The sequence below is a fragment of the Pseudorca crassidens genome, chromosome X (assembly GCF_039906515.1).
Source record: "Pseudorca crassidens isolate mPseCra1 chromosome X, mPseCra1.hap1, whole genome shotgun sequence".
Taxonomy (NCBI): domain Eukaryota; kingdom Metazoa; phylum Chordata; class Mammalia; order Artiodactyla; family Delphinidae; genus Pseudorca; species Pseudorca crassidens.
The window spans coordinates 20,313,001-20,329,105 of NC_090317.1; the positions used below are offsets into that span (position 1 = coordinate 20,313,001).

The 16,105-nt window shown below is 42.1% G+C and overlaps 1 protein-coding gene across 27 annotated transcripts in view; it reads right to left on the reverse strand.

The window, feature by feature from the left end:
- The window catches only part of ARHGAP36 (Rho GTPase activating protein 36), a 154,152-nt gene that overhangs the window by 121,600 nt on the left and 16,447 nt on the right, over nucleotides 1–16,105 (reverse strand). For 8 of the 27 annotated variants that reach the window (XM_067724529.1, XM_067724530.1, XM_067724525.1 and 5 more), the window contains one exon: nucleotides 1,969–2,035. The exons of 17 other annotated variants lie outside the window; for them this stretch is intronic. In XM_067724529.1, the coding sequence (XP_067580630.1) occupies nucleotides 1,969–2,035 (67 nt within the window). Of the gene's footprint in view, nucleotides 1–1,968; nucleotides 2,036–16,105 lie in introns of those variants that run through there. 2 more of the 27 variants (XM_067724544.1, XM_067724538.1) reach the window with 2 other exon arrangements.

Here is a 16,105-nt window from a genome sequence, read left to right on the forward strand (position 1 = left end):
GAGCCATTGAACATTCATAGGCCAAAAAAAAAAAAAAAAACCAATATCAACAACAACAAAAAAACCCTTCAATAAACCTCACACCTTGGGACTTCCCTGATGGTCTAGTGGTTAAGACTGCACGTTTCCAGTACAGGAGACCTGGGGTCAATCCCTGCTCAGGGAAGTAGATCCTGCATGCCACAACTAAAGATAAAGATCCCGCATGCCGCAACTAAAAGATCCCGCCCGCTGCAACTGAAGAGCCCATATGCCGCAACTAACATGCAGTGCAGCTAAATAAATAATTTTTAAAAATAAATAAAAAAATAAACCTCACACCTTATCCCCCCCCAAAATAAAACCCCACCAAAAACACTCAAAATGGTTCATGATCAAACACCAGTTACCAATGCCAGGAGAGAACTACAGCTTCATAGAAGATAGCGAAGTTCATAACTACGTCAACCACAAGGATCTTGGTATCGGAGTCTTCAAAGAAAACACAATACAGTCAAGCAGTGGTTGGAACAACACTTTACTTACCTAGACAAGTAAGAGCAAGACTAGCTCCAATAGTGGGTGTTGGTCCCTCTCAGCAACCACGGCAGGGAAATTGGCCTACACACACCCCTCATGTCCCCGCAGGGGACAGATATAGCAATGGGGTTGACCAGGTGCCATAGACACACACACTTAGGCAGAAAAAAGGAGTCATATTGAGTCTGAAACAGGGAAACATATTCCCACGCAAGGCAATAAGAATGGCACAGGCTGTGAGGGTTTCTTATCTTTCGGTTAGGAAGTGTTCTAGGTCCAAGGCTCTGAGTGGGCAAGCCTGGGGAGGGGCGACAGGTCAGCAGTGACTGCTCTCCCAACAATGGACTGAAATGTAAAACTATAAAACTTTCTCTAAACATTAAGAGAGAATCTTCACGGTCTAGAGCTAAGCAAAGATTTGTTAGGCCTGACACCAAAAATGCGATCCATAAAAGGAAAAATTGATAGATTAAACTTCATCAAAATAGAAAAGTTTTGCTCTGCACAGGACTCTGTAAGAGGATGAATCAACAAGCTGCTAGGTGGGGGAAAATATTTGCAAACCATATATCTGTCAAAGGACAAGTATTGTGAGTACATAAATAACTCTCGAAACTCAACAGTTAAAACAATCAAATTAGAAGACAGGCAAAATACATGAACAGAGATTTCACTGAGGAGGATACATAGATGGTAAATAAGTACATCAATAGATGGTCAACATCATTAGCCATTAGGGAAATGCAAAATAAATTGCAATGAAATATCACTACCTACCTATCAGAATGACTAAAATTAAAAATAGTTGACAACACCAAATGCTGCCAAGGATACAGGGAAATTGGGTCACTCATATACTACTGCTAGGGATGTAAAATGGTATACTCCGGAAACCCGTTTAGTAGTTCCTCAACATGTTAAATATAGAGTTCCCAAAAGACCCCGTGTTATATAAATGAGTCAAAGATGGCCTCAGTGTATTGGCCCTATGTTGTTTATTTCTTCAAAGCAGGCCAGCACCCACTCTGTCAAAAGCACATCAGTGCCAAGCGCTAATTTTTATACAACCAGATTTTTAGCCATTTTTAGCCTGCTTTGCATATCCCACAAGACTACACCAAACATCTGTTAGCTACAGATTAAAGCCCCCAAGCCACTGTTGTCCTTCAGAGTCCTCTGACCCAGAGAGTCTGCACCATACTGTTGAGCAACATTACCTAGACATGTAAGCGCCATCTCTAATCCTCATCTCCCCTTGAAGTCCCCTTGCCATCCACCACTTAATAAAATAAAAAGGGGGAAATTTGGACCCAGAAACGGATGTTCACAGGAGGAAGATGATGTAAATATGGCCATGTGATGATGTAGGTAGATGGGACTGATATAGCTACAAGCCAAGGATTAATGGCCACCACCAGGAGCTAGGCGGAGACAATAAAAGGTTCTTACCAAGAAAGAGTCCCATAGGGAGCATGGCTCTGCCAACACCTTGATTTTGAACTTCTAGCTTCCAGAACTGTAAGACAATAGATTCCTGTTGTTTTAAGCCACACAGTTTGTGATACTTTGCTATGGAAGCCCTAGCAAACTAATAATCCATGGAATATCACTCAGCAATAAAAGGAAAGAACTACTGATAAACACAACAACTTGGAGAATTATGCTGAGTAAAAAAAACAACAAAAAAGCCAATTCCAAAACGTTACATGCTGTGTAATTCCCTTTATATATCATTTTTGAATGGACAACATTTTAGAAATTAAGGGCTGATTAATGGTGGCCAGGGTTTAAGGACAGGGCAGAGAAGTAGTGTGGGAAGGACGTGGGTATGTCTATAAAAGGGCAACACAAAGAATCTTTGTGGAAATGTTCTGTATCTTGACTGTGGTGGTGGAGACATGAACTTACATATGTGATAAAATTGTATAGAACTTAATACACACACACACAAATAAGTACAACCAAAACTGGTGAAATCAGAATAAAATCAGTGAACTACATGCCAATATCCTGGTTGTGATTTTACACGGTAGATTTACAAAATGTTACCATCTGGAGAATTGAGCAAAGTGTCAGTGGGTCTCGCTGAATTGTTTCTTACAACTGCATGTGACCTACAATTACCTCAATAAAATTTTTCAGTTAAAAGAAAATATCTCTTGGTTGTTAAGAACAGATTTTAAATAGAAAGAGTGACAGAAGGGAGAAAGTTAGGAAACTTTTGCAGAAATCCAAGACAGAAATGGATGTTGGCTTCAACGAGGAGTATAGCAGTAGGGTTGAAGCAGTATGGAGATGTAGTTGGATTCTGGATATATAGTATTTTGAAGGTAGAACAGAATTTGCTGACAGATGCATGTAGGAAGTGAGAGAAAGAGGAGTGTCAAGGATGACTTCAAGGTTTTAAGGTGGAGAAGGCTGTAGGTGGAGAAGGTTTGGCAGTAGAGTTGGGGGAGGGGATTGAGATAGTAAAGCTAGGGGACTACATATCATCAAGGGAATAATTGTAGATAGAGAAAAGGAAAAAACTAAGAACTGAGACTTCAAAGAAGGTTCTTAAAGCAGGGACTCAAAAAAGGTATCTCAAAAAGTTTAGGTTATCCAACTATGAAAGTATGGAATATCCAAGTGTGTGGGTTCACAGACTAGTTACAATTAGGAGTCTGCAGCACACAAGCTGAAGATTATTGGGCTAGGATATCTTGAGTTGGGGCATGGGCCTCATGATTTGAGTTTATGTGCCACCCAAGAAACCCAGGAGAAAAGTACCCTCCTTCCCCTACACCCACTTCTCCCAAAAATCCCTCAAACGACACAAAACAAAAACCAGCATGTCCAAAGTGGCTGATTTCAAAATCTGTAAAGAAATCCTTGAGTGGGCAGAGATTCGCTGTGTAAATATTGTGAAGAACGACTTCATTCTGCCACCTGATCTTTCCACTGGGAGCTTGGCTGTTTCCCCCAGATCCAGCCTGTCAGTCTTATGGTTGATACAGACTCCAGGAGATGTGCAATCCTGGCTGCCACCCTCCCCATCATGCTTCTCACCCCATCTGTTGGCTGGTTCTTAATTCTCTGTACTAGTATTAGAAGTTCCCTCTGGGAACCCAATTAGGGCGTGCTCACCAAGCAAAACTAATGTGCCCTCTGTAGGAAGTACATACAGCAGTGTTCAACATGTTGGTTTGATGGGACTTGAAGCAGCAAACAGACAGTGTTCCCATAACGCCTGTCACTCCGGGACAGAACCATAGGGGGAGTAGAAATAAGGGAGGAAGGGAGAGAGAATGGGGACACTTTGGGACACAGCTGCCACCTACTGCTGCTCTGCCATGCCTAGAAAAGCAATGAAAGCTGAAGGCAATTGCTCAGTTTGCTCGGCCCCTGGTGAGGCCGCAATATCTCTAAGCCAGTTAGTTACATAGAGGGTGGTAAGGTTGCTCAGTCTGGAGAAGCGAAGCATGGAAAGAGTTAGGGAGGAGACAGGAGCTATTTTCAGTTTTGAGGAACATGGCTGTCACTGCTGGAGACCTGGGAATGAGGTAGAAAACTGGTTTTCTGCATTGTGGCTTCAAACCTCAGACCTAGTAATGTCAGCAGGGTATGGGAGGCAGAGGAAATAGGCTTAGTTGGAGACAAACCTTTCTACAGCCAGAGCCTTCTTGCCTATCAACCTGCCTCTCCATCCCTGGTATAGGTGGTTGGTGCCTTCTAGGGAATTCCATGATTGCAGACATGAGGGGGGAGGTGCAGAGGACCAGAATAATCTGGGACACTGGTCAAAAGTACAGATTCTCAAGTCCCACTCCAGACCTCCTGAAAAAGATTCTCTGTAGGAGGGCTCTGGATATCTGTATTTTAATAAGCTCCCCCAGATGATGCTGATCTGAAGCCTATCCACACAGTAGTTTTTGAAAATCCCTGAGCCAGTGGCCCTTTAAGACCCTTTCCAACTCCAAGAAGCCAGGACTATAGTCTTTAGCCCCAGTGCCAGCCAATGTAGCCTAGAGAGAGTGGGTCTAGGAAGGAGTTGCTTTGCAGAGCCAAGGAAAAGGAGACAAATGTCTCCAAGGAAAAGACTTTCAAGAGGCTCCAGCTCTCCTGGTAAGGGAAGGTACAGGAGTGTCAGGAGTCACACACCACTCCTGCCTTTGGTGACTACATTTTAAGCATTAATAATAGCTCACATGCTCACATATACTGAGAGTCTATTATGTGCCAAACACTTTGCTTAGCACTTTACATTCCTTTTCCTTCCTTATAATAACCCTCTGAGAGAGATATTATTATTGCCCTATGTTATAGAAGAAAAAGCTAAGACTCAAAAAAAAGAAATAAACTTGCCCCAGACCACATGGCTCTTAACCACCATGCTAGGCCTGGGTTGCCTCACTTGAGTAATAAAGGAGCACTGTGGCAAAGGCCTTTTGGATTCATTAAAACTAAAAGAACCACACTCATGATTGTACTCTCAAGTCCCAGGCAGAATTGAAGGGAAGGTTTGGGGATGTCTTGGGTTTTATTAACCTTCAAGTCCTACCTGCTTGATTGTATGGGTGATTGCATACCTCTGTGAAGTGGCTTTTCTGTCTGCCCTGAGTCCCACCACTTTCCTGCCCCCACACCAGGACCCACACTAATCTACAAAGTGCCTTTGTGAAAATTAGAAAAAGGTGTCCCTTCTAATACATGTTGCCCAGTGGGCACAGGGCTTGGAGAGCAGTTTGAGACTTCAGACAAATTAGAAAAGGAGGCACTCTATCTCTCTGAGTGGATGTACCTCTGCATCAGTTGTATAGCTTAGGAAGTGGAGAACGGGCTGGATTACAGCCTCCTTGAACTCCCTTGGCCTTATACCTTTTTACAGGGTCCAATCTGATCAAATCTACACAGCAGACCTTGTGGCCACCCTGCCCAATACTTCCAAAGGTTGCCTAATCTCAGGGAGGTGAGAAAGGAGGGAGCTCCTCACTGAGGGAGACATTGGAGAAGAGAATCAGAAAAGAGCCTACTGATTTCTTGGATGTGTAGATTAACATTTTTTGTCAAAATTGGGAAGGTTCAGTCATTAGCTCTTTGAGTATTCTTTCTGCCCCTTTCTCTCTCTCCTTTCCTTCTGGGATTCCCATTATGCGTATGGTGATACATTTGATAATGTCCCACAAGTCTCTGAAGTTCTGTTCTGTTTTATCATTCTTTTTTCTTTCTGTTCCTCAGACCGTATAATCTTGATTGATCTATTTTCACATTTGCTAATTCTTTCTTTTACCAGCTCAAATCTGCTACTGAGTCCTTCTACTGAACTTTTCACTTAAGTGATTATACATTTCATTTCCATTGTGTTGTTTTTATAATGTCTATCTCCTTATCGATATTTTCCACATAATGAGAAATTATCACCATACCTTCCTTAATTCTTTCCATGTAGTGTCCTTTGCTTTCTTGAACATAGTTATAAAAGTTACTTTAAAGCCTTTGTCTGCTAAGGCCAACACCTGGGGCAACTCAGATACAGTTTCTACCGTCTACTTTTTTTGTTTTAATTTGTTTTAATTTCTCCATCGAATCTGAAAGAGATCCTTGCTGGGTAGAGTCATCTTGGTTGTAGGTTTTTCCCTTTCATCACTTTAAATATGTCCTGCCAGTCCCTTCTGGCTTGCAGAGTTTCTGCTGTGAGATCATCTGTTAACCTTATGGGGGTTCCCTTGTATGTTATTTGTTGTTTTTCCCTTGCTGCTTTTAATATTGGTTCTATTTAATTTTTGATAAATTAATATGTGTCTTGGTGTGTTTCTCCTTGAATTTATCCTGTATGGAACTCTCTGCACTTCCTGGACTTGATTGACTATTTCCTTACCTATATTAGGGAAGTTTTCAACTATAATCTCTTCAAATATTTTCTCAGTCCCTTTCTTTTTCTCTTCTTCTTCTGGGACCCCTATAATTCGAATGTTGGTGCATTTAATATTGTCCCAGAGGTTTCTGAGACTGTCCTCAGTTCTTTTCATTCTTTTTTCTGCTCTGCAGTCGTTATTTCCACTATTTCATCTTCCAGGTCACTTATCCGTTCTTCTGCCTCAGTTATTCTGCTGTTGATTCCTTCTAGAGAATTTTTAATTTCATCTATTGTGTTGTTCCTCAGTGTTTGTTTGCTCTTTAGTTCTTCTAGGTCCTTGTTAAATGTTTCTTGTATTTTCTCCATCCTATTTCCAAGATTTTGGATCATCTTTACTCTAATTACTGTGAATTCTTTTTCAGGGAGACTGCCTATTTCCTCTTCATTTGTTTGGTCTGGTGAGTTTTTACCTTGCTCCTTCATCTGCTGTGTGTTTCTCTGTCTTTTCATTTTGCTAAACTTACTGTGTTTGGGGGTCTCCTTTTCACAGACTGCAGGTTCGTAGCTCCCTTTGTTTTTGGTGTCTGTCCCCAGTGGCTAAGGTTGGTTCAGTGGGTCGTGTAGGCTTCCTGGTGGAGGGGACTCGTAGTGCCTGTGTTCTGCTGGATGAGGCTTGAATCTTGTCTTGCTGGTGGGCAGGACCGCATCTGGTGGTGTGTTTTGGGGTGTCTGTGACCTTATTATGATTTTAGGCAGCCTCTCTGCTAATGGGTGGGGTTGTGTTCCTGTCTTGCTAGTTGTTTGGTGTCCAGCACTGTAGCTTGCTGGTCGGTGAGTGGAGCTGTGTCTTAGCGTTGAGATGGAAATCTCTGGGAGAGCTTTCGCCGTTTGATATTACGTGGAGTGGAGCCGGGAGGTCTCTGGTGGATCAGTGTCCTGAACTCAGCTCACCCCCCTCAGAGGCACAGGCCTGACACCCGGCCGGAGCATCAAGACCCTGTCAGCCACACGGCTTCTCTGGAGGGATCGAATCAGCGCACGTCCCTGGAGCTGGCTGCCCCGGGGGCCGCAGTGCTGCAGCACCGGATCTGTGCGTGGTCAGCTTGGCCGGCCCCCACACCCTATTCATTACGTCTTGATGTCCACCAGGTGGCAGCAGAGAATGTGAGAAGCCCATAATCTCTGAGCAAAACTTCCTAAAGACTTTTTATTTTTTTAACATGTTTATTGGAGTATAATTGCTTTATAGTATTGTGTTAGTTTCTGCTGTATAACAAGGTGAATCAGCTATGTGTATACATATATCCCCATATCCCCTCCATCTTGCTTCTCCCTCCCACCCTCCCTATCCCACCCCACTGAGGTCGTCACAAAGCACCGATCTGATCTCCTGGAGTGATGCAGCTGCTTCCCACTAGCTATCTATTTTACATTTGAGTTCTATGGGGGTTTCCTGGAGAACCAAACAAGACTTTTATGGGAGGAGAGATTTTGGTTTTTGTTTGTTTAAAGCCTGCCCCAAAGTACACTACATGGACCATCTTAGCCCATAAGTCAGGTTACAGCCCTGCACATTCTTTTCATTCATGTATTTCTACCTTGCCTCACCCTTCCTTTCAAGCATTTGGGCCAGGAGGCCTTTCTTTTAAGACAAAGTGTCCCCCTGACACACTTTCAAAAGGTTCTCTAAATCTTCTAAATCCCTTTGGCTTCGAGACAGCCTCTCTGCCTGCATTTCCAACCTCTCCCTGTTTTCTCAGTCACTAGCTGGTACTTCCTGGAAGATGTCCCATTGAAGACATTTCTATGAGGTTGGGAGGGCAGAAGGGAGTATTGGTTAGCTATGTTTGGCTAGATTTACAAGGCGCCTTGACTCTGGAATCCTCAAAATTCTAGACTTTGGGCATTTTATCTTATACAGTAGAACATTATTGGAATAAAATGTTATCCAAAGATAAGGCAGATAATGAGTGAGGTTCAAAGTGGAGGGAGAGGATTAAGAAGAGAAAAGAGCTCTGAGGAAAAGAGGTGGATAGACAGTGCATAATATACATCAGTTTCCACAATTGTAAAATGGGGAAAATAACAGTTGCTATCACATAAGGTTATCGTAATGAATAAAAGAGTTATTCCTGTAAAAACACTTGTGAAAGCACCTGGCATGTAGAAAGCGCTATCTTTAATTTATATAATTGTAGGACTACAATTGTCTTATTATTACCAGTCCTTCGTCACACTGCAGCCCTCCAGAGCGGGTGCTTTAGGAGACTAACCCTTTCCTGGTTCTCAGTCACTTCAGTGACTCCAGATTCCTACCACCCTGAATTCTTTCTGACACACCACAGATCTGTGACATCCTCCTCTAAGATGTCCTTGTTGATTAACACCCACTTTTAGCTAAAATCAGTGAGCACCAAGGGGGTTGGTGATGAATCAGTAAAGAGGTATCTCAAAGAGCCAACATACAGCATATTTGTGGGACCAGCACACTGGTGGATATCAGAGTGAACAATTTTTAGCACCAACAAGAGAGCTAGGGCTTTCTCCCCAATTCGATTTCCCCTCTTCTTTCCTCACAGTAGCTCTAGCCATTGGACTCTGCAGTAGCTTTCCAAGCTGGCCTGAGTGATTATTTCCTCACCCAACCACACTATGTCATCATGCGCTGTTTTCTGTGATTTGATGGATATTTATTTCTAGGAGGATGGGAAACAAAATGTTTGAGGTCATATAGTGCAAACCATTATTTTATAGAAAAGGCTTCAACCCAGAGATGGGAGTGGACTTGCTTAAAGTCACAATGCTAGCATGTTTATTTCTTCCAAAAATTCTAGGCCCCTTGAGGGCAGGGACCATGATTTCTAATTGATTTCTATTTCTCTCTACATAGTATCTTACATGGTGGAAAGCTAATGATATTGTAAATATCAACTTGTCAAAGTCAGAAGACTTGGGCTGTGAGAAGACATCACTTACTAACTGCATAATCTAAGTTGAGTCAACACACTCCTTAGACTTTGTTTTTACCTCTGTGAAATGGAATTAATTGTCTCTGACTCTTCTTCACAGAACGTGGTAAGAACAAAGAGAATGGGCATAGAAGTTACTTATAATCTATGAAGTGTCAGCCAAACTGAGGCACTTAATAGGTCTGAGCTAGGCATAAAGAAAATACCAAATATATGCTCTCTAAATGAGTGGAAACCTTCTGCCATAGAGCCACCAGCAGAGTAGCCAGGACTTCAGAAGGCAACGTGTCCAGAGTCTTGGATAACTGCATCTCCCTTTCCTACCTTGAGAAAGCTATACAAGAGCAGCACCCCACCCCTAGTTTTCCTGAGACACAGGACCTATTGTCCCAAACCTACCCTGACTTGCACTCTCATTGTCTGCAACCGCTTTCACCTTTTCAGCTTTCCAGGTTCTTTAAATCCTTCTCAGGGAGTGAGGTTATACGCTACGACCAAAATTCCTGTTCATAGTAGCCCCTCAGGAACTGGCCCCTCCCTACCTCTTCACTATTTACTAGCATGCACTAAGGACAACTGCACTGCACAATTCTGGGCTGAAGGGCGGTGAGAACGATGATGGTTGCCATTATCCTTGTGGTCTAGGTGACTAGTGCCCTCTGGTGCACAACTCTAGGAATACAATGTGACTGGTGCCAGCTGCACGTACTCTCCATTCCCATCTCTATGCCCAACACAGGCTACTTCCTTTGCTTCGAATGTCCTATTCCTCTCCTCTCCACTCATTCAAACCATCCCCATCCACTGAGGACCTGTTCGACTTCTAACTGCTCCATGGAGCTTTCTCTAGCTCAAGTTGACACCTTCCTTCCATGAACACCTGACATGTGGAAAGTGCTATCCTAATTTATATACAGATAGACCTAGGAGATATTGCAGGTTCAGTTCCAGACCACCGCAATAAAGCAAATATCGCAATAAAGGAAGTCACATGATTTTTTTTGTTTTCCAGTACATATTAAAGTTATGTTTATACTAGATTGTAGTCTATTAAGTTTGCAATATGCATATTTGTCTAAAAAACTACATACCTTAATTTAAAAATTTTTTATTGCTAAAAAATTCCAAAACAATTACAATAGTAACATCAAAGATCACAGATCACCGTAACAAATATAATAATAATGAAAATGTTTGAAATATTGCAAGAATTACCAAAATGTGACACAGAGATATGAAATGAGCAAATGCTGTTGGAAAACTGGTGCCAACAGAGTTGCTCAATGCAATAGCTGTGAAGCACAATAAAGTGAAGCGCAATAAAACTAGGTATGCCTGCAATTGTAGTACTACACTTATCTTACTATTAGCAGTCACAGTGAAGTCCTCCAGACAAAATGCTAAACCTTTCCTGGCTCTCAGTCACTTCAGTCTTAAGATTCTTATTTACTACCCACCCTTAAAGTTAGCATCCCACAATTTAACATGTTTAAATGTCCTCTAGTTTCTTCATGTGCTTTAGTCTTCTTAATTGTAAGTATTATAGGGCAGAGACCATGTCTTAGAGTCCTCCTAGTGTAGAGATTAATATAAATAGCATTACAGGAATAATAAGAGCTACTATTTATTGAGCACTTATGGTGCATCAGGCACATCAAATGACACACGTTTTAAATCAATATATGTCATTCAATCCTCATAGCAACCTCGCAAGGCAGGTACTATTATTCATTTTTCACAGACGAGAAAATTGAGGTTAAGAGAGGCAAGTTGACTTGCCCACACCTACAACCACTCAGTAGCAGCCTGGCTCCAGAGCTCACTCTAAACCATTATCTTATTGTTTCCCAAAATGTGGTCTGCATAAATCACCTGCATTAGAATCACTTCAGGTGCATATAGCAAACCGTTGCACCCCATGTCAGCTGAGCTGAATCAGAATCTCTGAGGATAGGCTCCAGAAATATTTGAGATTTTATCTAGGTAGCTGGTATTAGATTAAGTTTGAGAACCAATGTACTATACTTAACACGTACAAGCTAATTGACACAGAATCGTGCATGTAAATGCATACTCATGCACACATGTAAATAACAACATACCCAACAACACATAATATTTTATATCAGAGTGGTCCTGAGGGATCAGTGAGGGAAAGTATCCTTTGAGCCTGCTTTTCCAGCCTAACCATCAGATTACAAAACCACATAATGAATTTTACATTCCTGCCTCCGTAGGAAAAATGGGTATAAAAATATCTTGGCCTTGCTGGATCTTGGCAGTGGAGGGTGGCTGGCTGGCTGGCTGGCTACCCAGACCCACAGCCCATCCTACCCACACCCCCCCCCCGACACACACACAATGTCTAAGAATCTGTTCATTAGGTTATGCCATAAGCCAGTTTCAAAAGAAAGGGAAGGTGCAAAAGAGACACAGGTATATCAAAATTTTTGTGTGGCTAATTCTTAGCTGTGTGGACTTGAATAAGTTATTTAATCTCTCTCACTTCAGCTTTGTCATCTGTAAAATTGAGATGATAATAACAACAGTAGCCATTTCATAATATAGTTATGAAGGTTAAATAACCTAGTACATTTAAAGAGCTTGGAGTCTAAGTGTTAGAAGAAGAGATTGACAAGTTGTACTCGATGTTAGTATAGTAGTATTGCCAGGTTTTGAGCTTAGCATCCAGACCCTGTTTCCAGCTGGATTACTAGTGGGTCTTTAGATGGAGGACCCTGGAGAGTTTGTCAATATGGCGTGGAAGAATATGTTTTTGGATATGAAACTGGGATGGAAAAAAAAATAAAGATATTAGGAGGAGCTTCAAGATGGCGGAAGAGTAAGACGTGGAGATCACCTTCCTCCCCACAAATACATCAGAAATACATCTACATGTGGAACAACTCCTACAGAACACCTACTGAATGCTGGCAGAAGACCTCAGACCTCTCAAAAGGCAAGAAACTCCCCACGTACCTGGGTAGGGCAAAAGAAAAAAGAAAAAACAGACACAAAAGAATACGGACGGGACCTGCACCAGTGGGAGGGAGCTGTGAAGGAGGAAAGGTTTCCACACACTAGAAGCCCCTTCTCGGGTGGAGACTGTGGGTGGCGGAGGGGGGAGCTTCGGAACCACGGAGAAGAGCACAGCAACAGGGGTGCGGAGGGCAAAGAGGAGAGATTCCCACACAGAAGATCTGTGCCGACCGGCACTCACCAGCCCAAGAAGCTTGTCTGCTCACCCGCCAGGACGGGCGGGGCTGGGAGCTGAGGCTTGGGCTTCCATCAGTCGGAGCGCAGGGAGAGGACTGGGGTTGGTGGCGTGAACACAGCCTGCAGGGGGTTAGTGCACCACGGCTAGCCGGGAGGGAGTCCGGGAAAAAGTCTAGAGCTGCCGAAGAGACGAGACTTTTTCTTGCCTCTTTGTTCCCTGGTACGCAAGCAGAAGGGATTAAGAGTGCCGCTTAAAGGAGTTCCAGAGACGGGAACGAGCCACGGCTATTAGCGTGGACCCCAGAGATGGGCATGAGACGCTAAGGCTGCTGCTGCCGCCACCAAGAAGCCTGTGTGCAAGCGCCCCTCCTGGAAGCCTGTGCAGCCCGTCACTGCCAGGGACAACTTTCCCGGGAGAGTTCTACACAGCACCTCAGGCTGGTGCAACGTCACGCCAGCCTCTGCTGCCGCAGGCTCGCCCCGCATCCGTACCCCTCCCTCCCCCCGGCCTGAGTGAGCCAGAGCCCCCGAATCAGCAGCTCCTTTAACCCCGTCCTGCCCGAGGGAAGAAGAGACACCCCGCAGGTGACCTACACGCAGAGGCGGGGCCAAATCCAAAGTTGAACCCCGGGAGCTGTGCGAACAAAGAAGAGAAAGGGAAATCTCTCCCAGCAGCCTCAGGAGCAGTGGATTAAATCTCCACAATCAACTTGATATACCCTGCATCTGTGGAATACCTGAATAGGCAACAAATCATCGCAAATTGAGGAGGTGGACTCTGGGAGTAAATATATATATATATTTTTCTCTTTTCGTGAGTGTGTATGTGTATGCTTCTGTGTGTGATTTTATCTGTATAGCTTGCTTTTACCATTTGTCCTAGGGTTTTGTCTGTCCGCATTTTTTTCTTTAATTACTTAAAAAAATTTTGTTCTTAATGATTATTATTTAGTTTTTACATTAATAACTTTTTAAATTTTATTTTACTTTATTTTATTTTACTTTCTTTCTTTCTTTCTTTCTTTCTTTCTTTCTTTCTTTCTTTCTTTCTTTCTTTCTTTCTTTCTTTTCTCCCTTTTATTATGAGCCGTGTGAAAGACAGGCTCTTGGTGCTGCAGCCAGGAGTCAGTGCTGTGCCTCTGAGGTGGGAGAGCCAACTTCAGGACACTGGTCCACAAGAGACCTCCCAGCTCCACGTAGTATCAAACAGCAAAAATCTCCCAGAGATCTTGATCTCAACACCAAGACCCAGCTCCACTCAACGACCAGCAACCTACAGTGCAGGACACCCTATGCCAAACAACTAGCAAGACAGGAACACAACCCCATCCATTAGCATAGAAACTGCCTAAAATCATAATAAGGCCAAAGACACCCCAAAACACAGCACCAGACGTAGACCTGCCCACCAGAAAGACAAAATCGAGCCTCATCCAGCAGAACACAGGCACTACTCCCCTCCACTAGGAAACCTACACAAGCCACTGAACCAAACGTAGCCACTGGGGAGAAACACCAAAAACAATGGAAACTACGAAGCTTCAGCCTGCGAATAGGCAATCCCAAACACAGTAAGATAAGCAAATAAGAAGACAGAGAAACACACAGCACATGAAGGAGCAAGGCAAAAAACCACCAGACCTAACAAGTGAAGAGGAAATAGGCAGTCTCCCTGAAAAAGAATTCAGAATACTGATAGTAAAGATGATCCAAAATCTTAGAAATAGAATGGGAAAAATGCAGCAAACTTTTAACAAGGACTTAGAAGAACTAAAGAGCAAACAAACAGTGATGAACAACACAATAAATGAAATAAAAAATTCTCTAGAAGGAATCAATAGCAGAATAACTGAGGCAGAAGAACAGATAAGTGACCTGGAAGATAAAATAGTGGAAATAACTACTGCAGAGCAAAATAAAGAAAAAAGCATGAAAAGAATTGAAGACAGTCTCAGAGACCTCTGGGACAACATTAAATGCACCAACATTTGAATTATAGGGGTCCCAGAAGAATAGGAGAAAAAGAGAAGGACTGAGAAAATATTTGAGGAGACTATAGTTGAAAACTTCCCTAATATGGGAAAGGAAATAGTTAATCAAGTCCAGGAAGCACAGAGAGTCCCATACAGGAGAAATCCAAGGAGAAACACGCCAAGACACATATTAATCAAACTATCAAAAATTAAATAGAAAGAACAAATATTAAAAGCAACAAGGGAAAAACAACAAATAACACATAAGGCAATCTCCATAAGGTTAACAGCTGATCTTTTAGCAGAAACTCTGCAAGCCAGAAGGGACTGGCAGGACATATTTAAAGTGATGAAGGAGAAAAACCTACAACCAAGATTCCTCTACCCAGCAAGGATCTCATTCAGATTTGACAGAGAAATTAAAAGCTTTACAGACAAGCAAAAGCTAAGAGAATTCAGCACCACCAATCCAGTTTACAACAAATGCTTGGAACTTCCCTACGCAGGAAAGGCAGGAAACACAAGAGAAGGAAAAGACCTACAATAATAAACCCAAAACAATAAAGAAATTGGTAATAGGAACATACATATCGATAATTACCTTAAATGAAAATGGATTAAATGCTCCAACCAAAAGACATAGACTGGCTGAATGGATCTAAAAACAAGACCCATATATATGCTGTCTACAAGAGACCCACTTCAGACCTAGGGACACATACAGACTGAAAGTGAGGGAATGGAAAAAGATATTCCATGCAAATGGAAATCAAAAGAAAGCTAGAGTAGCAATTCTCATGTCAGACAAAATAGACTTTAAAACAAAGACTATTACAAGAGACAAAGAAGGACACTACATAATGATCAAGGGATCAATCCAAGAATATATAACAATTTTAAATATTTATGCACTCAACATAGAAACAACTCAATACATACGGCAAATACTAACAGCCATAAATGGGGAAATCGACAGGAACACAATCATAGTAGGGGACTTTCACACCCCACTTTCACCAATGTACAGATCATCCAAAATGAAAATAAACAAGGAAACACAAGCTTTAAATGATACATTAAACAAGATGGACTTAATTGATATTTATAGGACATACCATCCAAAAAGAACAGAATATACATTCTTCACAAGTGCTCATGGAACATTCTCCAGGATACATCATATCTTGGGTCACAAATCAAGCCTTGGTAAATTTAAGAAAATTGAAATCGTATCAAGTATCTTTTCCGACCAGAACACTATGACACTAGATATCAATTACAGGAAAAAATCTGTAAGAAATACACATACATGGAGGCTAAACAACACACTACTTAATAACCAAGAGATCACTGAAGAAATCAAAGAAGAAATTTAAAAAATACCTAGAAACAAATAACAATGAAAACACAACGACCCAAAACCTATGGGACACAGCAAAAGCAGTTCTAAGAGGGAAGTCTATAGCAAGAAAATCCTACCTTAAGAAACAAGAAAAATCTCAAAAAACAACCTAATCTTACACCTAAAGCAATTAGAGAAAGAAGAACAAAAAAACCCCAAAGTTAGCAAAAGCAAAGAAATCATAAAGATC